This window comes from Silene latifolia, chromosome 9, assembly GCF_048544455.1.
Source record: "Silene latifolia isolate original U9 population chromosome 9, ASM4854445v1, whole genome shotgun sequence".
NCBI classification, from domain to species: domain Eukaryota; kingdom Viridiplantae; phylum Streptophyta; class Magnoliopsida; order Caryophyllales; family Caryophyllaceae; genus Silene; species Silene latifolia.
In genome coordinates, this window is record NC_133534.1 from 8,047,565 (window position 1) to 8,074,224 (window position 26,660).

At 38.1% G+C, this 26,660-nt stretch overlaps 4 protein-coding genes across 5 annotated transcripts; all 4 read right to left on the bottom strand.

Annotated features, from left to right (window-relative positions):
* Positions 1-1,523: 1,523 nt before the first annotated feature.
* LOC141600551 (uncharacterized) lies at positions 1,524-4,492 on the bottom strand. The gene is made up of 4 exons (XM_074420794.1): positions 4,176-4,492; positions 3,898-4,066; positions 3,360-3,810; positions 1,524-1,924 (listed from the first exon to the last, which is right to left on the bottom strand). Exons 1-4 carry the CDS (start codon positions 4,490-4,492, stop codon positions 1,524-1,526), a joined length of 1,338 nt encoding a protein of 445 aa, XP_074276895.1.
* A 1,712-nt stretch (positions 4,493-6,204) lies between these two features.
* Positions 6,205-9,382, bottom strand: LOC141602392 (putative lipid phosphate phosphatase 3, chloroplastic). Its single transcript, XM_074422686.1, has 8 exons — positions 9,264-9,382; positions 7,979-8,210; positions 7,789-7,876; positions 7,580-7,689; positions 7,387-7,477; positions 7,123-7,311; positions 6,974-7,033; positions 6,205-6,485 (listed from the first exon to the last, which is right to left on the bottom strand). The coding sequence occupies exons 2-8, from the start codon at positions 8,192-8,194 to the stop codon at positions 6,334-6,336; spliced, it is 906 nt and encodes a 301-aa protein (XP_074278787.1). The 5' UTR covers positions 8,195-8,210; positions 9,264-9,382; the 3' UTR covers positions 6,205-6,333.
* A 1,446-nt stretch (positions 9,383-10,828) lies between these two features.
* On the bottom strand, positions 10,829-13,743 carry LOC141602393 (lipid phosphate phosphatase 2-like). Of its 2 annotated transcripts, none has more exons than XM_074422689.1 (8): positions 13,413-13,743; positions 12,545-12,766; positions 12,361-12,448; positions 12,165-12,274; positions 11,971-12,061; positions 11,682-11,870; positions 11,245-11,304; positions 10,829-11,160 (listed from the first exon to the last, which is right to left on the bottom strand). In XM_074422689.1, the coding sequence occupies exons 2-8, from the start codon at positions 12,758-12,760 to the stop codon at positions 10,997-10,999; spliced, it is 918 nt and encodes a 305-aa protein (XP_074278790.1). In that variant the 5' UTR covers positions 12,761-12,766; positions 13,413-13,743; the 3' UTR covers positions 10,829-10,996. The 2 variants fall into 2 exon arrangements, with proteins under 2 accessions (XP_074278790.1, XP_074278789.1); XM_074422688.1 differs by having other exon boundaries at positions 11,971-12,064.
* Positions 13,744-18,337: 4,594 nt separating this feature from the next.
* LOC141602394 (uncharacterized) lies at positions 18,338-21,690 on the bottom strand. The gene is made up of 6 exons (XM_074422690.1): positions 21,368-21,690; positions 21,168-21,268; positions 20,545-20,600; positions 20,195-20,347; positions 18,802-18,915; positions 18,338-18,712 (listed from the first exon to the last, which is right to left on the bottom strand). Exons 2-6 carry the CDS (start codon positions 21,199-21,201, stop codon positions 18,629-18,631), a joined length of 441 nt encoding a protein of 146 aa, XP_074278791.1. The 5' UTR covers positions 21,202-21,268; positions 21,368-21,690; the 3' UTR covers positions 18,338-18,628.
* Positions 21,691-26,660: the final 4,970 nt, after the last annotated feature.

Here is a 26,660-nt window from a genome sequence, read left to right on the forward strand (position 1 = left end):
AAAGCAACAATGTCCCATGTTTGATTGTCCTCTAATGCTTTGATCTCTTTGGACATTACCTGAAGCCAATTTTTATTCTGACTAGCCTGTTTGAAAGTGTATGGCTCACTCTCCTTTATGGCTGTTGCCAAAGAGGCAACATAAGTAGAAGAATAATCTTGAAGATCTCCAAACAACAGGGCAGCATTAGAAGATACTGGTGCTGAACTTGGTATCTTGACTGGACAATGATATGGTTTGAGATGTACTGAAACTTGTCTTGGTCTTGTTGATCTTCTAATTGTTTGAGTATCGGCAGGAATCTCAGTGGAAGGTTGCTCATCACTTGTACTATTATTATGTTGAACACTAATATGATCTTGATTGGTATTACGTATAGACTGAGTGACAGAATCATCAATGTTATTATCATGAGAAACAGCAGCAGTATTATTTGGTATAGTACTATTTTGTGTAGCTTGTGGTACTAGTACAGTTGATGTAGCAGGATTAACTAATAAGTGCTGCTGATTTTGCTGATTAACTAATAAGTGCTGCTGATTTTGCTGGGATTATTGTTTAAATGGAAAATCATCTTCTTTAAAAATTACATCTTTATTAACAAATACTCTTTTTGTTTGAATGTCATACATTCTGTATCCTTTTTGTTGATGTGGATATCCTAGGAACACACACTTTCTAGCTCTAGTTCATAGTTTATCAGTATAGATGCATAGCAACAACAACCAAAAACTCTAAGAGACTCATAAGGAGGGTCTTTGCCAAAAATGAGTTTAAAAGGAGTCTGCCAGTCAATAACAGGAGATGACATCATATTAATCATATGAGTGGTTCTAAGCAAACAATCCCCCCAAAACTTTATAGGTAGGCCAGATTGTATCCTAAGGGCCCTGGCTGTTTCAAGTAGGTGCCTATGTTTTCTTTCAACCCTACCGTTTTGCTGAGGTCTCCCAACCACACTGGTCTGATGAACAAGCCCCATACCTTTAAACAGGTCACCACAAACATGATAGAGAAACTCAGACCCATTATCAGACCTTAATGTTTTAAGTTTGGCCTGAAACTGAGTCTGAAGGTAAGCAAAGAAATCCTTAATCAATTTAAAAACTTGATATTTGGTCTGAAAAAGGATAGTCCAAGTATTGCGAGAAAAATCATCTAACACTGTGAGAAAATATCTAGCACCAGTGATGGTGGGAGTCTTATAAGGCCCCCAAACATCCATGTGCAAAAGCTCAAACACACAAGAAGCTCTTGAAGAACTAAAAGAAAAAGGAAATTGATGATGCTTAGACAACACACAGGTTTCACAATGTAAATTCCTCTTTATTACAGTAGTAGCAGGTAATAAAAACTTGAGTTTATCATAACTCATATGACCCATCCTAGCATGAAGCAATTCTGCAGAACATTTATTTGTAGTACTATTTACATAATGGAAAGTTTGACTGCTTGCTAGACAATTATTACATGTAAGGACTTGTGTAACCATAGAAACAACTTTATTAACTAATGCTTGGGTGTCAAAAGTTTTGAAATCTGTAAAGATCTCCTACTCTCCTTCCATATGCAATGATATTTTTAGTTGAAAGGTCCTGAAATTCACAAGCAGAAGCAGAAAACATAGCACACAAGTTGTTATTATCAATAAGCTTGGTAACAGACAACAAGTTTTGGCGAAAATCAGGCAAAAAAAGAACACTAAGCAGCACAATGTTATCAGTTAATGACACATCGCCAATCTTGGTCACATATTTGACAGTTCCATCTGGTAGTCCTATAGATAAAGGCTTAGGAAGTATTCTAACATTATGCATAAGGAAAAAATTAAAGGTCATATGATCAGAGGCACCCGTGTCAATGATCCAATCATGCAACATTAAACTACTATGAACTGCATTAGCATGAGACAAAAGAAGAATACCTGCAAAATTAGAGGTATATAAAGAAGTGTGACACCCCCATACTCCAAGTGCCTTACCAAGACCACTTAGGTATAAGAACGTCACCATCTCGGTTACCTGAGGCAATGATAATCATAAGATAATGAAGAAACATAATTTAAAGATAAAATACGGTTTAAGTGATTATATGTTCAAAACCCAAAACTGTTAACTGAAATACAAAATACTCAAAAATGTCTACTAGCAAAACTGTCACAACTATAAGACATCGTCTGACATAGCGGAAGACTCTTCTAATAGCCACGTGATGACTCATCCCAGGCTCCCAGCTATCCCACACGCATCATATTATACCTGCTCAATAACTGCTCATCATCCCCGAACGGATCACCACAGTTTTTCAAAACAAAGAACGGGTCAGTACTAATTACACGATACAAACCACAAAGAAACAATTGCCAAACAGCTCAATCAACACATCAATCCCCAGTCTCCATAATCAATCTCCACACAACTGACTAGTCCTGACAGAGTACCCATCGCAACAAGTACTCCACACCGCCAGTGGGGGACCGCAGCCGTTCCCACCTAAGCCCCGCTCATCTCCATCAAGCGATAAACCCATGTTCATTAATGTGCACATCCTTTCTGTGGCGGGTTCCACAGAAGGCGAATCAAGGGCGTCAAGCCACTCCCACAAGTGACTCCACTCAGCGAGGAACGCACCCCGAATATCACAGACAACAACAACAACAACAACAATCAACAATCAACAATAATAGACAACAACCGTCACAACCACCAACAATATACTTTAACAACAATCACAACGAAACCACCAATCACATCACGTAACTAATACTGAGTAGGGAAACCCTACCTGGAACAGCAATCACCAAGATCGTCACAATCAGCTAATCAACATCGTCCTTCACTGAAATTACTTCCTATCAAACATACAATCATACAATCACACAATCACAATCTAACATCAACAATACTCCCCAAAAACCCCAAATTACCCAATTAGGGTTTCAACTAACTTTAACAAAACGACGTGAAAATTATATGTAAAGCTTACCCACGACGCCAAGATCACAAAGGTGTAAAGACTAGCAAAATCCGACACTTCTAGCTCCGGGATTTGTTAACAATGCGATGACAATCAAGTTACGTAGCTTTTCTTCTTCTCAATGAGGTTTTAGGATCATTAAAAGTTTTAAGAAAAGTGATGGAAGTCCTTTTTATATTAATCTCGCATTATTAACATAAACCGTTAAAACTCAACCCGTAAAGGCACTTACTCGATCGAGTGCCCCTTACTCGATCGAGTACCCAACTTACTCGATCGAGTACCCTACTGGCAGACTACTGTTTTGCGTCAAAAACTACTTACTCGACAGAGTAAGACGCACTCGATAGAGTACCCCAAGACACATAAAACCGTAGTATTACAAGAAAACTCATTGAGCCTGTTGAGAACTTGATCAACCACAGAAGAAACCAAACCATTCATCACACCTGGATCAACAGTAATACCTTGAGAACCTGCCAATGGATTATCAGCAACGGGAGGAGCCTCTTCTATGACATCAACATTATTAGCTGTCTTCTTGAAGCTTTTCTTACCATCATAAGATTTTGGTTTAGCTTTCGGATATTTATCAGCAGGTTTGTTGGACTTATCAGAAGGAAATCCCACAAGCCTATAACACTTGTCAATCTTATGCCCAGGTTTTTCACAATAAGCACACCCATTGACCCAAAAACACTCTTTTAAGCTGTGATTATTCATATCACAATTACTACAATGTTTCTTTGATTTCTTATCAGCTTGATGTGACTCAGGGGGTTTGTAGGCAGCATAGACAGATGACTCAGTGAAAACGTCAACAGACTCAACAACCTGTTTTTGTTTCTCAATCTTTTGAAGTAATCATAAGGCACGATCAATGGTAGACAAGGGATCCATTGACAGTATCTGTGTCCTAACCTGATCATACCCATTATTAAGACCCATCAAAAATTGGATCAACTTAGAATTGTTCTCACCAGCCACAACCCTTTTCATAGGAGTACATGTACACAAAGAAATCTTGCCACAAGAACACTGGGGAATTGGGTCTAAACTGTCTAAGGTATCCCAAAAATTCTTCAACTTACTGTAATACTCAACCAGAGACAGATTAAACTGACTTACAGCATCAAGATCATTCCTTATTTGATAGACTTCAGTGGCATTGGCTTGACCATATCATTCAAGCAGCAGACTTGACATATTTGAGATTGTCACGAATAGACTTGTCCAAGAAATTGAGAATCCACTTCATCACCATCAGATCACAGCAAACCCATTGATGATACTTCTTGTCCGTCTTAGGTGGCTGAGGCAATGTTCCATCAACAAAGCAATCTTTATTCTTTGAAGCAAGTGCCATTAACACATCTTGCTTCCACCCCAGAAAGTCAGTGCCATCAAAGAGTGAAGAAACCAGTTGTGAGTAAGGCTGATTTGAAGAAGATAAGTAAAGAGGATCATCATAGTAATCATAACTATGATGGTTGTTATTATCTGAATCTTCAGGCATGTTGGATGATTATGATGATCAAAATTTGATCAGAAAGATTGTATATTGATTAATCTTGGAAGAAAGATTGATAGCGGAAGCGTAAAAAAAATGGATCGAAATTAGTTGGTAACTGATATCTATTAGATTGATGACTGTACGAAATTAAGAAACATAGAATGAATGAATGTGTGATATTATTGATTCTGCAAAAAAGAATACAAGATGACATATGTTCTGGTATTTATACAAGTCATAAACCGACCTTCCCTAACTAACTTAAGTTAATAACTAACCTTGAGTCCTAATCATAGTTAGTTGTAACTAATTTTATTAGGTTAGTTATTCTAACTAACTATCTAACAGCCATACCTAGACCGAAGTTTTAGAAAGAAGTTCGTGCCTAACATAGGCACGACACGACCTCACCTGACAACGACACACTTCAAACACACCCAAAATACAAAGAAACAAAGTTAGAGTGGAGAAATTGCATGGACACACCCAATCATGACAATCTATGACTGTGGGTTGTGTATTGGCCGTCATTTAATTTTACGGGCACGACACGAAGCCCACCTTTGTGAGCCTGGGTCGTGCCAATTTCTCCTGCAGATATAGTGGGCTCGCACTAGGCACGGCCAAACATTACCCACTTCCATCTCAAAATCCGGCAAATTTGTGTTATTTGTTTTGGTCTCTTATATGATGTGCACAATTGTGCTTTGGTTTTCTTACGAATTATTTTCTAAATTTAAAAGTGTGAGATATTTATAAAAACAAAACACAAGATACCTTGTAAAATTCAGAAAAACGAAGGGTGCTATGTAGAATTTTCGTAAAATTTCAAATTGTTTACCAATGTCACTTTCTCTTTATTCCCCCCTTATCTTGCTATTTATCGTATCGTATCGTGACGTAGGGTTGTTCACCTGACAACCTAGACTAAAGATTAGACAGGATCGCACAATTAGGTTCGGACCAGACTGAAGCAATAATTTATATGGCTGGGTCCACTTTTCAACAATTTCTCTTATTTCGATCTTTGGTCCAATCATGGACCAAAATGAATGGACCGCGAACTAGACTGCGAACCAAACTACTTTTCAAATTAGATTACGTCCCTATAATATATAGATTTTTGGATTTTTCTAGAAAATTGTAAATTTTGAATAATTAGTTGATATTTATAATTTAGGCTAACTATCTTTAATTATTTCGGAATAATATTCAAAATATTACTCCCTCCATACCATACCAATGATAACATTGAAAATCTTGGCACTATTCATGGTCGTAAGAAATCTTCAATATTATTCTTAATCTATAAGACAAAATATAGTCATGTGAGATCTTGTTTGATTTATCGTCATAAATGTTATAAGAATATTAAATTCTTATAATTTTTAATAATGTGTAACTAAAGATATTCACGTTGCAAAACGTGTCTCGACAATTGTAAAATTCAATTTTATCATTGGTGTGGTATGGAGGGAGTATGTAAGTTCTTGTTTGCCAACAAATTTGCATTAGAAATCTAATCTGGTTCGTTAGATCCAGTCTACTCCACTCTTGAACATCTTCCAGCTCAAACGAGATCAATGTAATTGATGTCCTCCTTAGTTCATTTCTTTCTTTAGTTTGATCTTCAGTCCACCTAACTATAATCGGATCAATGAATACCCCTACTAACGAAATGTATTTACCTCGAAATTACGATATAATCTAACGAATACCCACAATCAAGTAATCAACTATACCTCAGACAATAATTTACAAACCAGTCAAACAATAGGGTAATTTGTAAATCACAAAAATCAAGAAAATAAAATACAATTGAGTGAAATACAAGTGAAATCAAGTCACTGAATAGTGACACTGTGATCCTCAGATCTGGACTGAGCTGATGTTACATGTTGTGGGCTGATCATTTCTTGACCAGCCTGAATCTCACTTTGCCCATTTGTTTGCAATTCCCTTTCTAGGGCTTTAAAGTATGAATAGGGCCCCCAACCTAAATACAACAACATACATAAAAAATTATCACTAATGTGAAAATTACGGCACGCGTATTCGTGTCGGACACCTGACACTCGGAACTGTAGCCTGTAGGACACTCAGACATTTCATTTCAGACCAAAAACATGACTTTTTTTGAATCTGACACGTGCCGGATTATTCTAACCGAGTCCGAGCAACTTAGTATTTACGGAATTTACCTAAGCATCATAGCTAACAATTTTGTAAGCTGTAAGACCAAAATTAGGATGATATGCACTAACATAAGCACGCTTTGCAAAATGTTTTTTTTTTTTTGTGTCTGTGCCAAATGAGCCGTTAGGGCGGTATAATATCAGGGATGTGGGATTCGAACCTGAGATGGATATATTGACAATTACAATTCCATCTTAACCATTAGACTAAAACCTCTTCCGTCAGATTCACAAAATGTAGTAATTAGCAAGTGACGAATTATCCGAATTTGGAAAGAATAAAAATTACCTTTAGTATGATGGGGAAGAGCAAAAAACTGGAGATAGCAGAAGAAACTAACAGTAAGACCTGTACAGGACATACATTCATCAATTAAGAGCGTAACACGAGCTTAATTAATCAATCAAATTATAATGCAGTATGGATTAGTCACAAACCAAGCAATCCTCCGACAAAGACATCAGTCCAATGATGCCAATAATCGTCAACACGAGAAACACCCACAAGAGCTGCTGCAAGCAGAGGTAGGAATACAACACATAATTTGCCTACATGTCCATTACGATCAAATGCTTGGATTTTCGCCGTTAAATACAATGACAGGAATCCCAGACCTGCAAATGACACTGTTCATACAATTCTGTTAACTCTGCAGCTGAGACAGTAAAAGCGGCGAGAATAGTAGCAGATTGAGTACGTACAGGAAGTGTGGCCACTGGGAAAACTCTTGTATCCTTCTCTTATATCTTTAGGTTCACCATAACATATTACATTGCCCGTTTGATCGTAAAACTGTTTAATTAATCATCAAAAACATAAGATAAACAGTTAATTCCTGCATTTTCCGAGTTGGTCCATATTTGATACAGAATAACAGGCAAAAAGTGAAAATACATCTATGCCATCAGGAAAGCAGCGGTTAAAGAAGTTCGGCCTAGGCCTGCCTACTCCATTTTTAATCGCGTCTGTAATGATCCCGGTAATGACCATTGAGTACAATAAGCCTGCAGTCACACAAAATTGAATTACAGTTTTTTTTTTTTTCGTAGAAATGAAGTTTCATATATGAGACCGTCTTATACAAGAATCAGTGCTGTGCGTACCAAGGATAGCATGATGTAAATCATGGACGTCTTTTCTCCTAAGATAGCGGATGAGAAAAATGATCATTGGCAATAGGATACAATATACCTACGAAAACAAATGTTAAACATAACAATGAATATAAAAGGTAAACAAATGACTAAGACGGAAACAGTATTTCCAACTATCAGGATTACTGTTAGAACTTACATAAACAGTCCAGAATGGTATGGTGTTTGGATGGAAAGGATATTTGAGATCAACCATCATATCCTTCCCGACGAAGCGCTTAAACGGGTCTAAGATGTTCAGCACAACTTGTATGCCAACCAGGATTAGCAGAATAAGCCAGTCATAGAGGTGTTTTCTTGCTAATGGAGCTCCATGAGAGAAAACAGTATATGCCCGAACCTCGGACTCTGTCATTCTATCCTGTGTTACTCTGCAATCGAATAGTCTCTTGTAAAACCGTTTTACACTAAATCATTGTAAAACCATTCATCTACTAAGACATTTCAAAAGGGTGTTTATGTAAAATGCAATGTAATTTTACTTATAAAACCGTCTTCCATGAGAATTATATTACTCGTAGTAAATAAGAAAAATGAATTGAGATGAATGCAGGTTGGGACCATCATATAATAATCCGGTTATTGATTATAGTAAAACGACTGATCTACCACAAAAAAAAGATTATAGTAAAAGGACTGCAAAGTCATGCAGACTTAGTCAAGAAATTTACAATAAAATAGTCAGTTGTCCTTAATTAATGACTTGGTCAACAACAAACGATAATAATTACCAATAAGTCTTGATTAAGACGAAGTATCCGTTTTATCTATAAAACGGAGTCAAATATTAGCACAGGACGATGATAGGGATAAAACTTTTGGCATTTCCTATGGAAGTTATCATGTTATATGATAGTTATTTAACCTGTCTTAAAATTTAAAACGGACCCTCTCCTCTTAAATAGGAATTATTGAGTAATTAATCCTGACATGATAACGCCATAATCAAATTAAACTACTAGAGGGCAGCGTCAGGACCAAAAAAACATGTGAACAAGTGTATAGATTATGAAAGTCAACTAAACCAATAATTCAAAAAATGTATGATCATACTACAACAATGCAGAGTTTGAACCCAGCAAACAAAATGGAGTAGGAAAAAAATATAATTTACTCCAAAATGTGTATATTATTAGAAGTTAATGGTCGAAGTTGGAAAAATTTCGCATACATGGAAAAGGAAACAAATTTAACACATACATTGGCAAATGACAAACTACACATACAGATTTTTTCAAAAAAATAAAAATAATGCGGAATACTTCATCAATTTCAATCATTTGTTTACATTTGATCAAAAATACTTTTTAAAATAAAGTGTGTGACTGAGACGGAATGAAATATTATAAAAGGTAAACAAATAACTGAGACGAAAGCAAAATTAAAGTAAGTAAAAGATGGAGAAGTTGTAAGTTGTAACTAACCTGATTAATTCGAAAGAGCACCGAAGATTATAGAAGTTTGATTAGAACAACAAAACAAATGTGAATTATATGGTGATGACAAGTAGCCACGATTACACAAAAAGAGAAGAGAATTAATCGTTAAGAAAACCAACAAAAAACTGAATAAATAATAATGTGTTGAATGGATTAGGACCATCTTTATAATCATTTTATAGTACGTAGTTTTTTATTCCCCGATTCATTAATCTATTTAGGTACTCGTATTTATACAATTGATTTTCGGATACTTACTTAACAATAATTCCGTAAATGATGAATACTTGTTTATGTAAGACTGTTGTATAGCAAGTTAGCAACTACTCCCTCCGTCTCGGTCATTTGTTTTCCTTTGGTTTTGACACAAAAACCAAGGAAAAAGGGGGACAATTACTAAATGACAAGTGGATCAAATTGAGGGTGAATGATCAAATTGCTCATAAAGTTCATTCTTAAAATAGAAAGGACAACAATTCACTGAGACACCCCAATATGAAAAAGGACAATAAATAACCGGGACGGAAAGAAAATATCTTTTAATAACTTATGCATCTCATCTATTTAGGGCGGTTTCTTCCATCTTTCCCTCACAAATAACGTAAAATAAGATATTTTATTTATTTGCGACCGAGAAAAGGTGAAGATGAGAAGACCCTGAGGAAAAAGTCCTCAACATTACTCCGTACCGTACATCGAAAACGTCTTTGTTACGTATATTTTTTAATCATCGCAAGTGTCTTGTTTTATAGTTTTATAATTTGTAAATGATGAATCAGAGATTAAGAAGAAATGGCAAAGAAGACTTTTTAAGGAGAACATGGAAGTTTTCTATCATACGGGAAGATGTAGATTGGCCTTGTTATTTGGAAGCCTACGTAGCCAACTGTTATTTTATAAAAATATATTTTAGACGAGTATATGCGTAAACTAATAAGTCCAATACATCAATGACACATACGAAATACGAGTAACTCTTAAAGATTAGTTTAAAATGATTTAGTGGTGACATTTGAATAACAGTTTTACATAATAATTATTGTAAAATCACGCGCTAATTCGAATAACTTCCATTACTTATCAATTACTCCTATCATGTTAAGGAAGTGAATTATATGAGCCGATCCTCGGTTGTGTATTTAATGTTATTGTAAAATCTCTAATTATGTTAAATTAAATGATAGAAATAAAAAGGCAAACTCGATCCTCCACCGCGATTTTCCCAACAAAATTGGCTTACTATCATCACATGTTCTCAATCAGTTTGTCTTCGTCCCACATGACCAAACTATCATAGCCTATTTTATAACTGGTCTAATTCTCTTACGTTTTTATAACGGTAAAACCGTTAAATATGGAAAAAATGGAAGGCACTTTTGAGTTTTTTTTTTTTTTTTTTTTTTTTTTTTTTTTTTTTTGGCAGCTGTAAAAATGACGGTACTACAATCCCAATTCAGCCCTAGCTAGGTTATGGGCAACCTTATTAAGACGACATGGTAAAAAACTAAAACAAGCCACAATCCACAATTACTGTGATTACTTTTGAGAAATTGACCTTGTAATTACTGTGATTTTACTACATCCACAATCCACATCGTGTACAGAATTAAACTATCGCACGTCAAAAACAATTTACAGACCAGTGAAACAATAGGTGTAGTGAAACAATACAGTAAAATACAAAAAACAATCACTGATAATGTACAACAAAAATCAAGTCACTCAATGATGATACTATGATCCTCCGATCTAGTCGAACGCGCTGATGCGAAATGCTGTGGGCTACGGCTAACCATGTCTTCGTTATGAATTTCACTGTGACCATTCATTTGTATTGACGATTCCCTTTCTAATGCTGTGAAGTATGAGTAAGGTCCCCAACCTATACAATGTATAAGACGTAAATTTGCAAAAATGTTGTAATACTCGAGTGATGATTTAACGGAGTTTGGAAGAAAAGAATTACCTTTGGTGCGATGTGGAGCAGGGAAAAACTGAAGATAGCAGAAGAAACTTATAGTAAGACCTGCATAGGCAGAAATGAGCAGAACTATCGATTAAGAATGTATAATGAGCTTTAATTTTAAAAACCTTGATAACTCGAATATCTGGATTTCATTTTTCTTGATTTATTTCTATTTTTTTAGGTTTTCTTGGGGCAGATCCCTAAAATAACATAACTTAAAAAATATCTATTCATTAAAGCTATAATGAAAATTTTCATAATGCATTTTTTTTTTTTCAATTACTAGCCCTCATTTCTCATTATAATCTAATTTATATATTAGTTAGTAGATATAATAATGATTTCAATTTCAATAGAATTATATAATTACTCGATCAGATTTGGTATCATGACCAATATATAGGACTATGTATGTAACTATCAGTGATGAAACAAACCTATCAATCCTCCGGTGAAGACATCAGTCCAATGGTGCCAATAATCATCGACACGAGAAACACCGACCAGAGCTGCTGCCAGCAGAGGTAGGAACACCACACATAATTTGCCTACATGTCCCCTGCGGTCAAATACTTGGATTTTCGCCGCTAAATACAATGACAGAAATCCCAGACCTGCAAATGACCCTGTTCATACAATATCATCAGTTAAATGTTTGCTGCAGTATAGTAAAAACAGAAGAGAAGTTACCGCGGAAAGTTAAAAGTTAGTAATTTGAGTAGTTACATGAAGTGTGGCCACTTGGGAAACTTTTATGTCCTTCCTTTATGTCGTTAGGATCGCCATTGCATACTACATTGCCCAGATTATCATAAAACTGCTAATGAATCATCACAGACATAAGATAAACAGTAAATTCCTGAGTGAAGAAACAACATTATTATACACATGAAAGTTCAAGTTAATGATTAACCCCATACATCCATGCCTTCAGGAAAGCAGCGGTAAAAGAAGTTTGGCCTAGGCCGGCCTACTCCATCTTTTATCGCGTCTGTGATAACGCCAGTAATGAGTACTGCGTATAAAAGGCCTATAAACCACATAACAAGTAGGTACATGAGTTGAATTTACAGTAATTTTATAAAAATCACGAAAACTTATTTGGACAGTACGTACCAAGGACAGCATGGTGTAGATCATGAACGTCTTTTCTCTTAAGATAGCGGATGACAAAAATTAAAATTGGCAACAGAACAGCGTATATCTGCGAAAAACGTTGTTTTACTCATGAGTACACTGTACAGGTTAAACAGAATGCTGTATGTCTGGTTATCTGCAATTATCAGGGTATAGTACTTACAGGAACACTCCAAACTGGTATTGTGTTTGGATGGAAAGGATACTTAAGATCCTCCATCATATCTTTTCCGACAAACCGGTAAAACGGGGTTATCAGGTTCAAGCCAACTTCTATGCCAATTAGAAGTAACAGTATAAGCCAATCATGCAGGTGGGTTTTCGCTAATGGCGCTCCGTGAGACCGTATTGTATATGCCCGAACCTCGGACTCAGTCATTTTATCCTGTTTAACACAAACCTTTCCATGTTACAATGTAATCATAAAATAAAAACCGTTTCAAAGTTACTGTTGCAGTCAAAATCATTTGTTTAAATTTGATTAATTAATGCGACGGGATTATAGAAGATTATCACAAAACTTGCAGAGTCATGCAGGCTAATTAGTCTAATAAATCAACAATAAAATACAGTGGTGAGTTGTCCCTAATGACTAGATCAACATCAAAATAAAATAAAATTACTTAATCAAACAGAGAGATGCCAGCACCAAGTTTATAGATTATGATGGTCAATTACCCCAACATTTCATGTAAAAATATGGACCGTCTTACTCTATAATTTGTAATTCAGAGTAAAATACTAGTATCATATTACAATACGGTTTAAACCCAGTTCAAACAAAATGGAGTATGCAGAAATAATGTTACCCTAACGTAATATTTTTGCATTGATGCTTGTGTTATAGAGAAATTAATCGTCAAAGTTGAAACAGCATGAAAAGTTAAAACAGATTAAATAACTATTTATATGATTCGTTTTATGTTTAAAACGGATATGTCAGTATTTAAACAAGACTTTGTGAACTACATTGGCAAATTGCACACAAAAATTTTGAAATGTGAAAATAAAGAGGAAATGTTGCATCGAACCTGATTAATCCGAAAGAACGCCAGATTATAGAATCTTGAGAAAAATAACAACAAAACGGAACTATATTATTATGTTGTGATTCTTGTGAATGAAAATGATCCACGATTAATACACAAAAAGGGAAGAAAATTAATTTTTGAAATAAACCCAGAAAAATCTCAATAAATATTGTGTTGAAAAATGGTGCAAACAACAATAATTATGGAAGAATATAAAGTGTGAGAAATATAATAAATACTTTGTATATATGATGAATTGCGAAGAAGAAGACAACGAAGACTTTTAGGGGAACATGGAAATTTTCGTTGGATGTTATTTATGGACTTATGGTTTTATGGGATTAGAGATATGAACTGCCTTGCGCAATTGGACGCCTAACTGTTTTTTAATCAAAAAATAACTCTTGTACATTTTCATTTGGCGTAGCCGCGTAGAGTCGTAGACCATTCGGTTTACTCAAAAACAAGCTTAGAAGTAGAGGTGGACATTGGGCTGGGCTGGTGCAGGCCAAGGGCGGGCTGGGCTGGGGTAGAGCAGCCCTGGCACGGCACTAATATAGAACCGGGCTGTGTCGGGCCGGGCTGGGCTGTTTTTTGTCAGGCCCGGGCACGGCACTATAGGGACGGGCTGTTTACAATTTTTTAAAAAAAAAAACGGGCTGAAAACCGGGCTGGGCTGAAAAAACCCAACACAAGCACGGCCCGTAGGGCTGACCGGGCTGGGCCATGTGCTGGTCGGGCTGCTAAAGTCTGGCCCGTGTGACAGTGCTGGCCCGCTATGTTGTCCACCTCTACTTAGAAGAATCAACTAGTCTCACTTGTGACGGACACTATCCGTCACAAGTGAGTGACGGGTCATCTCCCTCTCACACAAATGCAAGTGGGAGGTAAGTGGGGCACTCCATTTTCGCCCCACTTGCCCTCCCACTTGCATTTGTGTGAGAGGAAGTGACCCGTCACTCACTTGTGACGGATAGTGTCGCGTGTAAAAATATAGTTTTTTTTTTGTCAAATACAATCTTTAATTTTTTTATTTTTCAAATAATACCTTTAAATTTTTTTTTTTGTAAAACACAACCTTTAAAAATTTTTTTTGGTCAAACACGACAATTTGGCCGGAGGATTCTATATTTTGCAATGGGTTAACTTCCAGTCGATGTTTGAAATAGCAAACGAGGTCGGTTTGAGGTGTTCTTGGACTCGTTGGAAAGGTGAAAATATAAGCTTTTTAGGGGTTATTAACACGATGGTCAAATGTGGCTTATGTGGGGTCTATTGCTATGTAAAGTAATGTTGGTTGGAGAGAGTAGCGAGTGGTCAGAGATTTTTAGTAGGTCTTTTAATAAGGTTATGATGTTTTGTTTGGTCTGAAATTTGGTATGTAGGTAGAGGGGAGTGCAAGGTAGGTCTTAGTTGTGTTGCTTGTGGCGGTTGTTGGTTGCAAGTGGTGGTTCGAGGGGGGTTAAATTGCAGGTAAAAAACAATCAAAAGAATGTTAAAGTAGGATTTTTTTCGTGGGTCAATTCACTCACCTTTAACTACCACTTGCAACGAACAACCACCAAAAGCAACATAACCACGACCTAACTTACACTCCCCTCTATCTATATACCAAATTTCAGACCAACTAAAACACCTTAACCGCATTTAAAGACCTGCGAAAAACCCTATGACCACTCACTTTACAGTTAGCCTCTTCAACGAGCCTTACTTTACACATCAATAGACCCCACATAAGGCAACCTTTGAGCATCGTATTGATAACCCCTGGAAAGCTTGTATTTTCACCTTTTCAACGAGTCCAAGAACACCTCAAATCGACATCGTTTGCTATCCCAAACATTGACTAAAAATTAGCCTATTGCAAAATGTTAAGTCCTTCGGCCAAAAAGTCGTGTTTGACAACAAAAAATTATTAAAGGTGCTGTTTTACAAACTTTTTTTTAAAGATGATGTTTGGAAAAAACCTTTTATTAAAGGTTGTGTTTGACAGAAAAACTCAAAAATATACTAAGGAATTTTTTATCTTTAATAATTTAGTTATATAATATATATTTTTTTTAATTTTTTTTTATGTTGAATCTATTTTAGATGTCGTTTGGTTGGCATATACTCCCTCCTATTCTCTGTGTTCTCTAGGGCTGAGCAAAATTATACGATACAGTTTTATTATACGTATCCAATACGCTATACGAATTTAATTATACGAATTTTCGGATATCCGCACTACTACAAATCCAGGCAACTACAACGCCCCTTTAACAACGTTTATGCACGAAAATCACAATAGACGTTGTAGAATGTATGGCGCGATTTTTACTAAACTTAATTACAACGGGTGTGGTTATATAACCGTTGTTATACGTTTTAACAACGGGTTAAATTTGCACAACCGTTGTTAATAATTTGGCGCAAAATTGGCGCAAAGTTAGTGAAAAGTAATCACAACGGGTATTTTTAAACCCGTTTTTAAAACTTATTTGACAACGGTTGTTGATTTACAACCGTTAATACTTTCCATACTATAAACCACACAAACACACGGATCGGCTCTGACCACAAAACACATACATAACCTAACACAAACACAAACACAGACAAACACAAACACAAACACAAACACAGCAAACACACTTTCTCATCGTCTCTTTCTCATCCTCTCTTTCTCTCTTTCTCATCGCCGCTTTATCATCTCGCCGTCACTGTTGGTTTCATCGTCTCTTACTTTCTCTAATTATCAGGTAAATCTCGCCGTCACTGTTGGTTTCATCGTCTTTCATCGTCATTGTTTTCTTTTTTTAATTATTTCATTTGCATGTATATATGATGGGTTTTTATCGATCATTATTATGTTATTATTCGCTTAATTAGCTCGTAAAACAAATTAAATAAAATAAAACAAAGAAGAAGCAAGATGATAGAGAGGAATGCATGATAAACTTAATTAATAATTCATTAATATATATATATATATATATATATATATATATATATATATATATATATATATATATATATATATATATATATATATATATATATATATATAAATACATTAATTAAAAAAAGAATTACATTTCTAAAAATGCAATTCTTATATTTTCATAGAGAGTCTTATTCTCTTCTATGATATCCCTCCTCTCCTCCTTAGCTATTTGGAGGTTTCGTTCGTGATTGCTATATCGTCATATAGCCGCAAAAACCGCCGCTCTGTCAAGCCATTTCTTTTGGCGTCCTTGAGTGCGGCTTGAGCATCCACAAGATAGCTCCTAAAACTGTCCTCGATGTGGAGCAACCGGCGGATGAAGCTAGTATTTTTCTCGGTCATAGTAAGAGTTTTAAGGATGTAATCGTTCATTTTGTTGATGAACTTTGGAGTTGTTAGTTTGAAAGATTAATTAGGGGTTGGAGATTGTTTTAGCAGTTAGGGTTTGAATATATAGTGAGATAATGGAATGGTGGTAGTTGAGATAATGTATGTATTTATACTAAGTAATGTGTCCTTTGAGTTGTTTTTTAATTAATATAATATATGCATGTTTAGGAAGTTGTGCCATAATCATCATATCTCCCTACTTCAAATCTAATGTAAACCCTTCTCATTCCATATATTGTCCATTCATATGCACACAGTATACAGGGATGCTATGGCAGTAATAATGCATGCATCGGAATTATAACGGGCCCCGTAATTATGCATGCATCTAGTAATATTTAATTTTTTTTTATTTTGTAAAAACAAACAACAACGGTTATGTAGATACAACTCGTTGTCTTTAGTTATAACAACGGTTCCTTGTTAATTAACCGTTGTTATAACTTTCCCTCCAAAATTGAGTCACACTTTCACAACGGGTTTTTATACTTAAAACCGTTGTTAATAGTTTTAACAACGGGTTCCTTAAGAAAACCAACCGTTGTTAAAACCTTTTACAACGGACGCTTTAACAACGTCCGCTTTTTTATATAACAACGGTTTTCAACCGTTGTTATAGCCTGTATCTGTAGTAGTGCCGATACGAATTTCAAGATATCCGATGGTTCTTTAAAAACCGTATCGGATAAGGATCGGTAAAATATGAAACCGGATATACGGCATCCGATACGGTTGCTTTTTTTCTAGAATAAAATATTAAAAGATATACATAAATCCCAAAGTATCCAATACGTTGGTGATTAAACCTTATTAGTATTAAACTTTATATGTTATTTACTCTTATAACTTTTTAAAACAATTTTAAATTACTAAAAAAACTAACGTCACACAGAAAAGAAAAAAAATATATTAAATTACATAAGTGAAGTTGAAAACCGGATACCGGATATACGGTTTCCGGATATACGGAAAAACCGGATATACGATTTCCGTATATACGGAAAAACCGTATCGGATAAGGATACTAAAAAGGGAGATTTAAAAAACAGGATATCCGATACGGTTTTCAAAACCGTATCGGATATCCGGTTTTGCTCACCCCTAATGTTCTCCCACAAATTTTTTTTTGTTGAATTTAGTGGAAGGAATAAAAGGATAAGAGAGAATCTGTGATCATAAGATATTATAACCACAAAAGATGGATAAATAAAGAAAGTGGAAGATTTTTATGAATTTGCCGTTTTAGGAAATGTGGAAGATGTTAGAGAATAGGGGGAATAAGAATTAATTTTCCATGATTTTACAAAACAAATAAATTGCCCAGGAATTACCAATTTTAGTGTCTTAGTAGCACGGTCAAATTAAGGCAGAATCTGATCCACCTCAAGCCATAGTTATGACCTAGTGTATAGACTCTAGAGTCTAGACTAATAGTCGTCCTATCGATGTACTCCATCCATTATTTTATATATGACGTTTTCGTTTTAAGAGGTAAACCTTTGACTTTCAATTATATAAAAATATACTCTATATTGGATTCAATCTACTATTTCAAACTAGGGTGATCACCCCCAACACATTTTAATAGATTGAAAAAAGATTACTAGATTAGTTTCCCGTTACAAATAACGATATTGATCTATTAGTTGCAAACATAGCCATCCCGCCAGTTCTGTGCTATGTATGAGCTCGATCAATAGGTAGGTACATCAACACCGCCAAGTATACAAGAGTCTTTGGTTATAACATACCTCGTTACTCAGTAACTACAAAAGAGAATAAATAATACTGTAGCTACACATGAGTTAAGTTCCCTCCTACTAAACATGGCGGCGATGCGTTAAGTGGTAGCATGCGAGTAACTTTCCAACACTCTGGCCTTCTCCTTCAACACCAACCCACTGAAGCACGACGTTGACGCATCCTGCAACACCCCAATAGTTTGTGTCACATACCAAGAGCACAAATGTATTGTTTGAAAACTAGTAAGCACATTGCAAGGCTCTAACTTACCACGACGCCAGCCATGGACATTAAGTGAAGCAAGAGTGCTTTAAAGTCATCACGGCTTTGAATTTCTGTGAGTTTGACATCAATTACGCCAATAATACTTAAATCCATCATAACCTGAAAGTTGGCAGCCACATGCATGATGATCATGAATACTCTTACAAAATCGGAAAGCTTTTAGCTTTATGATTTAGGAATGATTAGAAATATGTACAAGGAAAATATAATTGCAACTTGTACTGATAAGGCAAGTACCCATTCAAAACTCACACTCCACACCGGAATCGTTTCCCCAACTAGGGTTTTCCGGGTCAGGGAACGAATTCCGGTGTGGTGTGTGAGTTTGGAAAGGTTAACATGGGTGGTTAACCATTATTCTACCCACCTCGCCACCATGGACACCGCCCTTACCCACACTCTACCAACGACAACTCCTGACTTCACGGCCGGCACGCCGAGACCACCACAATCAACAGCCTCTCCTCTTCGTCACAGGACCGCCTCCCCTTAAAACTCACACCACCACCCGTAACATCCACCTCAGCCATTCCAAACTCACACTCCACACCAAAATCCCCTTCCCCCACCCCAGAAAACCCTAGATCTAGGATTTTCCGGGTGAGGCAACGAATTCCGGTGTGGGGTGTGAGTTTGGAAAGGTTGACATGGGTGTTTAACTAGGAGCAATTTTCATAGAGATAGCAGTTTTCGAGGTTGGATACACTTCTTGGAGGTGTCTCATGGTGGTGATGGTGGTGGGGGAGTGGATTTGGGCTGAATTGGTGGTGGTTGCAGGAGGCTTAGGGTTAAGTTATTGGTGGTTATTGGGAATGCTTTTGGTTGGTTTGGTGGTTTGGATTTTAGGCTGGGGTTAGTGGTAGTCAGTTTCTCATAGTGGTGGTTGGTGGTGGTGAGGTTGGGATTAGTAATTGACGCCTCGTTTTAAAATTCAAAACCAAAACCAAAACGGAACACATTTTTGACTAGGAGAGACTATTAAAATCACCTTATAAAAGTTTTTGTGATAAATAAATCTACTTCCTAGATTATATGCTAATAAAAAGGAACTCCATTGTGCAAATACCCGAATCTCATTTTCGCTAGCAAATGCCTGATAAGGCAATTACAAAAATCTAACCAAGGTAGCTGATACTATGCAGCTTAAAGTAAAGATAATATAAACAGGTATATATCTCAAGCCACTTAATCAGTCCTATTACGTTCAACGCACGAAGCAGAGCATCTGTATCCATTCAAAGTAGAGAAAGGAATAACTTTGTAACAGCTTGTGCTAACAGACCATGATTTCAGGATGAAATTCACAAGTAATCCATCCTCATACACTATTTGCGCACTCAGAAAAGCTCGACATAAAAGGGAAAGATGTGTAGAGTACCTCAGTGCAACGAACAGTGTTGAGCGAATTCGCTTCAATGCTTGATATGTCAAAATCAAGCTCTTCCTCATCGAGCGGTAGCAAATATTTGTCGGTGTTCAACTGTTCAGATTCAAGCAGTTTGAGCACAGCCTCCTTCTTATTCGAAGACACCTGCATTGTGAGATTTAGATTAGAACTGCACGTCTGCACCATTATCTCTCTCGAATCCAGAAAAAATAAGTGTGAAACGGAAAAGAAATTCGCCGCTTGATCCAAACAATTAAGAGTCAAAGAAGCATTATGCTAATGATACGCACAGATTAGCTAACGGAGTAGGACAGACCTAAAAGGAGAGACATTAAGCTCACCATTAAGCGACTAGAAACCCAACGATCAGCATTCTTGAGCAAGAGCGGCATAACCTCTGGCGAAGGAAAACGATAAAAAAGCAGGTAACTTTAGACTCGGACTAAAACCAAACCAGTAGCGGAACTAAGATTTATAGTTAAATTGACTGAATTAAATATGAAATATTAAATTAAAAGTGGAATTCTAATCGTCATATACAATGTTAGTGTTGGGGTTTTTGGTACAAATAATATAAAATGCAAAGACACAAAATATTTTGTTATGGACTTAACCACAACCCAAACTTGTATTATTATTCTTCAACTTTAACAATAATACAATCAATCCTCCAACACTTAACTACTAGCTAAGATTTCCAACTATGCTTAACTCGGGATATTAAGCATACACTCACTTACTTATCCTACATGACTTGTGACCCTTATTTATATAAGCTCCTAAGGCCTAACTCATCTAGTAACATTAAGAGTCATTACACCATATAAAAGCTAACTCCTAAAATTTACATCTTATAACATCTAAGATTTAACTATTACATAAATATTAGACATATAACATAAACTAACTTATGACTCTTAATACTTAATAGAATAACTTAAGCATCAATTTTGGGGTTACTTACCAACAGTTAGCCTCTGTGTGGGGATTTGTCTCATTACTTGCCCTGACAACCAATTCGTCAAACTTCTGTTTTAGCTGTTGGTCTTCATCAAGCAGCACAACCTGCAAATTAAAAAGACGGTTTTACAAGAGACTTACTAAAACCGATAATTCTATTATTGACGATAAATAAATAAATAAACAATCGACATTATAGATTACCGTGACATAGAGAACCTGTCGGACGAAATGATCATAAACCAAATTGCGGAAACGAATAGGGAAATTCTTAACAAATTTAGACTTATTGAGACCGTTAAATATAGGCTCATCCAAACCCTTTAACAATATCTGATTTGGGGATGAAAATCGGGATGATGATGATGATGATGATGAGGAGCAACACATTTTTCTGGGTTTCGAATTACTGAAGCTCAATGATTTGGGAATTTTATAATTATTAAAGGAAACCCTAATTGATTGGTTGGGATTCTCGCAAATTCAACAAGCTTCAAATTTGGAGTTACCCATAATCTTCATTTTCTCCAATTTGTTTTTGTTTTTAGCTTATGCTTTTCTAGGGTTTTGGATTTTGGGTTTTGATGTGAATATTCTATGCACCTAATTTGAACACAATTCGTATATTTGTTTTCAATTTCAAGTTTGCTCAATTGTAACCCGTTTAATCCAAATTCGAAATGATCCGTTAAATTAGGATCGAAACTCTACCCGAAATAATCCGTTTAATCCAAATCCGAAATGATCCGTTAATTTTGGGTCGAAACTCAACCCGAACGGGTTGACCTATTAGATTAAAAATGATTCAAGAATTTTATTAAAATATTATATATTATCGTTGAAATAATAATAATAAAATATTAGTTTTTATATATACTTTTAATTACATCTCCCTTAAACTAAAAGAATAAGAAATCTATAAAGTTTTTCCGCCTAAATGAATTAGGCTATAAATGGGCTTCATAACATCATATCTACAACTGGGCCATCTTGATCAATTTCGACTTAAGTTATAAATGAGCTTCATAATATCATATCTACAACTGGACCATACTGATTAATTTCATACAATAAATAAATTCTATATGCCATTTAACAAAGGGATAATATTTTTTTAATTTGCATAGACATATTAACGGATATAAATATTTTTACTTATGATATAGGAGTATTTTTTTTACACTTTAACTTAATATTCATCTTTGCTCCATACTATATGAAAACTTAAATTTTGGTTACTTTTTTATTAATTGTTTATATAACGCCTTCAGGATATAGTGATATAATTAAAAACAACGTTTTATTAAAACAAAGTTAATAAAATATTTTTAGTAAAACCGACAATCTTATACAGAGTAAAAAAAGTGTTGAAAAATCTCTTTTCTAGCTCTTAATACAAAATTACTAATAGTAAATTTTATTGTTCCGGGTGTAATTCCAGAGCAAGTATAGTTACCACCCGTGGCTTGTTGAATGATGTCTTGAGTTGGACTCTCCTTTGGTCTTAATCGTTCCTCTCGGCCTCTCCTGCAACAATGAACGAACTGAGGGCTTGGCTTTGTGCCAAGCGTACTCACTCCGACGCTCAAGTCGAGAAACTTAAAGGATAAGTTGTTACTTGGTGAATGTATATTGTAGAGAGATAAGGAAGATATTACAGGATGAATAGTGTATTTAGGTTTAGTTGTGTATATCTTGGATCCTTTCCTCAATGAAGGTTGAGGAGTATTTATAAACTTTCACCTTTTGTCACGTAGTGGCCAAGTGGCCAAGTGGCTAGCGGGTGGAAAGACCGTTCTACCCTCGGCCGAGGTTTTGGGCAGGCCGGCGGGCCCCGTTGACTCACCGAGGGGTCTTGGATATGAGTACGCGGTATGTTCCCCACCGGCAAGTTGTCATGCCGAGACCCAGCCGACCGGCCGATGGGTCAGACGGCTAGGCTATCTAAGTCGTTGACTTGTGTGGATATCTTTGACCTTGCTCAATATGTTGATTGGTCACGGTGCGGAATATGCCCCATCAATTTGCCCCAGCCGTAGTCTATGCCGTGGTATGGGCCCGATGTACGTTTGAGCGTATATTCGCGTATTTTGCGGAAAATTTTCGTGATCGGCTTCTTCTCTGGCGGCTTCTTTTGCCTCTACCTGGTCTTTCTTAGGCCGTACCATATCCCCCCTCCACATGGATGTGTAAAGGGCATCCGATGTGGAAAAGAAAGTGACGCTGGCCGAGACCAGGATTGAGTGTGCCGGTTGTTTTTGATTGCCCCCGGCCGGCGCTACGTAGCTTGGTTGATCATGTGGCCGGCGGAGAACAGATGCTTGGGAATTTGTTGAGGAAGGTGAATAGGCGGAGAGATACGAATGGGCGTGTTGAAGACGCTTGGTCACTGTTGCATTGATTGACGTTCGACTGTTGCAACGATTGACATTCCGTAATTGCATGCCCGACACGTGTCCGCATCCGATTGGTTGACGCCTCATGGGGTCATTGGCCGATTGGTCCTTCTTTATGGGCTTTTCCTATAAATAGGGCGAGTTATCCCGTGAAATTGGCCACCAATTTCATTCTCTAAAATTTTCCTCTAAACTTTCAAGGGTTTTCTTTGTCTTCTAATTTTCAGAGTTGTTACTCCGGCGAGTGTTTTCTTTAAGGTAAACAAACAAACTTTCCATTTCTTAATTTTGTAAGTCTTTATGGTAAACATGTCTTCTGCTGATGCCGGTCCTAGTAAACCGACGCGGGGGTTCCCGTCGCGCCTTGATGAGGAGGAGAAGTTGGACGTCCTCCCGATAAGGTGCAGGGGCCCTAGGTCTCCTTCCCCAAGTCGATCCTGATTTTGGAGGAATGGGAGGATGACTACGATGTCGATGATGACGCAGACGATTTTGGTGATGATGTCAAGAGGCTCGTCCCAAAGAGGTGAGGATGCGTTATGGATCACGGTGACGCCCGCAAGGTACGCGTTGACCGAGCTTGGACACATAAGTTTGCCAGTTGTTCTGGTGAGAAATTTTTCGAGGGTCACTTCTTCTTTGGCAGGGGGTACAAGATTGTTATCCCCGAGGAGGGACAGCCGTCTGTTGCCCTCCGCCGGCCATACCGGCGTATACATGCGACATTTGGAGTACGGGCTCCGGTTTCCGCTAAATGAGTACGTCGTGGCCATCATTAAAGCTATGAACGCGCCGTGGCCCAACCGCATCCGTTGGCCATGAGGACGATAGTCGGCTTCGTGTGGCTTTGTCTCTTCAAGGGGGAGGCCCCGACGGTAAATTTATTCCGCCGGCTTCATTATCTCCACCGTCAATCTCTCGGTCGCGTCGGTTGGTACGGTGTGCACACGGAGAAAGGTTATGTCTCTCGTTGACAAACTTACTTTTGCAAAGACGGAGAAATCGGTGGGTGTATGTTAAGGTCTTCGGATGACTATCCGCCCCTCTCCTTTCAAAGACCAAGTGAATTTGCGGTGTGAGACTAAGGCGGAGCATGACGGATGGGTCACCGGAAGAAGCTTAAAATGGATGCCAGCAAGGTCCTTCTTAAAGAGGATGAGAAGCTGGCGATGAGGCTTTTTGAGGCGGACAAGGGTGGGGTGTCGAAAAAATGGATTCCCCCAACGCAGATCATTCTTCGGATGAGCCGCCCATCGGCCTCATACCGGCCCTAGCACGGGGTGAGTGGGGTCGGTGTGAGGCCCATCACCGCTCTTAATGTTCTTGTTTTTCGAACTTTGATTTATTTCTTCTACTTAATTCTTGCTTTTATTATTTTTTTCGAGACCACTTTGGACGGGACTTGTCCGAGGATATCCTCCGGAGAATGGGGCCGCACAAAGACAAAACCGTTGCTAACCCGCACCCCAAGGCTCGGCCCATGACCGTAGGACGTCGCCGAATGATCTTATGGACCAGCGGCTGAAAAGCTTGAATGCGGTGGAGGCCTGTGCGAAGGTTGTTAGTAACATGCCGCGCCATACTGAAAAACAAAGCCTTCGGCGGTGATGGCGTCGACATCGGCTCCACCTTCCATCCCCCCGCTCGAAGGAGACGGTGGAGATCGTTTACATCTCTAATGGGGATGATCGTGACGAGGAGGAGGGGTCTCCCCTTGTCCGTAAGAGAAAGCGCATGCAGCTTTTACCGCCGTTGTTTCGCCGCCGACGAGGAGATGCGCCCTTCGGCCAAGAAGGCCAAACATGATCGATCTATCCGGTGGCTCGATTTAGCCGGTTCATCGCGCCGCCGATGACAAAGCTCTTCGGCATGTCGACGTATGTTGATACCGATGCTTTCTTTAAATTTTGTAGGTCGATCGTTGTCGGTCGCCGCTCTTATTGAGCGGCAAGTGGGAGAGAAACCGCAGCAGGCCGATGATCATGACGTCGCCATTGGGTCTTCATCCCGAAGGTTTCCCTTTCCCGACCGCAGACTAGTGATCGAAATGTCACTTCTGACTCTTCATCCCAGAAGGTTTCCCTTTCCGACCGCGGACTAGTGATCGAAATGTCACCTGCCGACTCTTCATCCTGAGAAGGTTTCCCCCTCCCGCTCATGGCGGGAGGTGCGAGGTTGGTCGAGGAGCGGCGAGGTGGAACGAGCGGCGGTGCTCGCATTATAGAGCAAGAGAAGGCCGTGGCTCAGTCCGCTCTTGAGCTTGATGTCACTAAGAAGGTGGCCGCGAAGGCGAGGCCGGATCTCCTCAATGAGCAAAGGCTTAGGGGAGATGTCGAGAAAGCGCTCTTGGGCCGCTCGAGAGAAAGCTTAGGGAGGACGCCGAAAAGGAGGTCCTCACGAGAGAGCCAAGGCCGAGGCGTCGCGGTCGAAGTTGCAAAGTTCTTTGGAGAAGTGTGACCTTGTTCGAGGCACGCCGACCTTTATCTCCAGCAGAGGAATGAGTTTAGGGGCAAATTTCGATCCGGGAAGGTGATCCGAGCAAGGAGGCCATCATCGTGCAAAAGGAGGACGACATTGAGATGCTCCAAACCAAAATGCACCCCGACCGTGTTCCGATTCCGGATCCGGCCGGAACCGCCGGGGAAGTAATTGAGGAGCTCTTTCCTCTTGAAGGTTCCTTTCCGTGGGGCAGATTTGACGAGCTGTTTGACGACAAGCTCGAAGCTAAGGAGAAGGCTGTGGAGGATAAGGTCAAGGAGGCGGTGAGAGTGAAGATAGAGCAAGAGGCGGCCGAGGAGGCAGCTGCTATCGCTGAGAAGGCTAAAGCGGCCAAGGAGGAAGCCGATTGGGCAAGGGCAGTTGAGGCTGCCGAGGCTAAGGCCGGGCCCGCGAAGCCGAGGCTGCTAAGGGAGCTACTGGGTTGCCCCTCGAAGAAGGTGCTCCTACCGCTGCTGATGGCGAGCAACGGCAGACATAGGGAGATGATATCCGTAGCCTTTTGTCTTTTGGTTTGTCCTTGTAATTTCTTGTAATTCGTTGAACATTTTTAATAAGAGCTCGCTTTTCCTCCGCCCGCCGAGGTTTTTACCTTACTTCTTTTC

Excerpts from the sequence above, each read along its gene's own strand:
- LOC141600551 (XM_074420794.1), bottom strand. The coding sequence starts at position 4,492 with ATGCCTGAAGATTCAGATAATAACAACCATCATAGTTATGATTACTAT. Across the intron at positions 4,067-4,175 it reads GACAATCTCAAATATGTCAA|TAAGTTGAAGAATTTTTGGG; the intron begins GTCTGCTGCTTG and ends TGAGTATTACAG. Across the intron at positions 1,925-3,359 it reads CAGGCTCAATGAGTTTTCTT|GTATTCTTCTTTTGTCTCAT; the intron begins GTAATACTACGG and ends CTAATTTTGCAG.
- LOC141602392 (XM_074422686.1), bottom strand. The coding sequence starts at position 8,194 with ATGACAGAGTCCGAGGTTCGGGCATATACTGTTTTCTCTCATGGAGCT. Across the intron at positions 7,478-7,579 it reads GCTTTCCTGATGGCATAGAT|TTTTACGATCAAACGGGCAA; the intron begins GTATTTTCACTT and ends TTAATTAAACAG. Across the intron at positions 7,312-7,386 it reads TCCCAGTGGCCACACTTCCT|TGTCATTTGCAGGTCTGGGA; the intron begins GTACGTACTCAA and ends TTGTATGAACAG.
- LOC141602393 (XM_074422688.1), bottom strand. The coding sequence starts at position 12,760 with ATGACTGAGTCCGAGGTTCGGGCATATACAATACGGTCTCACGGAGCG. Across the intron at positions 11,871-11,970 it reads CCCAAGTGGCCACACTTCAT|GGTCATTTGCAGGTCTGGGA; the intron begins GTAACTACTCAA and ends TTGTATGAACAG. Across the intron at positions 11,161-11,244 it reads TGCTCCACATCGCACCAAAG|GTTGGGGACCTTACTCATAC; the intron begins GTAATTCTTTTC and ends TACATTGTATAG.
- LOC141602394 (XM_074422690.1), bottom strand. The coding sequence starts at position 21,201 with ATGAGACAAATCCCCACACAGAGGCTAACTGTTG. Across the intron at positions 18,916-20,194 it reads ACACTGTTCGTTGCACTGAG|GTTATGATGGATTTAAGTAT; the intron begins GTACTCTACACA and ends GCCAACTTTCAG. Across the intron at positions 18,713-18,801 it reads TGTCCATGGCTGGCGTCGTG|GATGCGTCAACGTCGTGCTT; the intron begins GTAAGTTAGAGC and ends GGGGTGTTGCAG.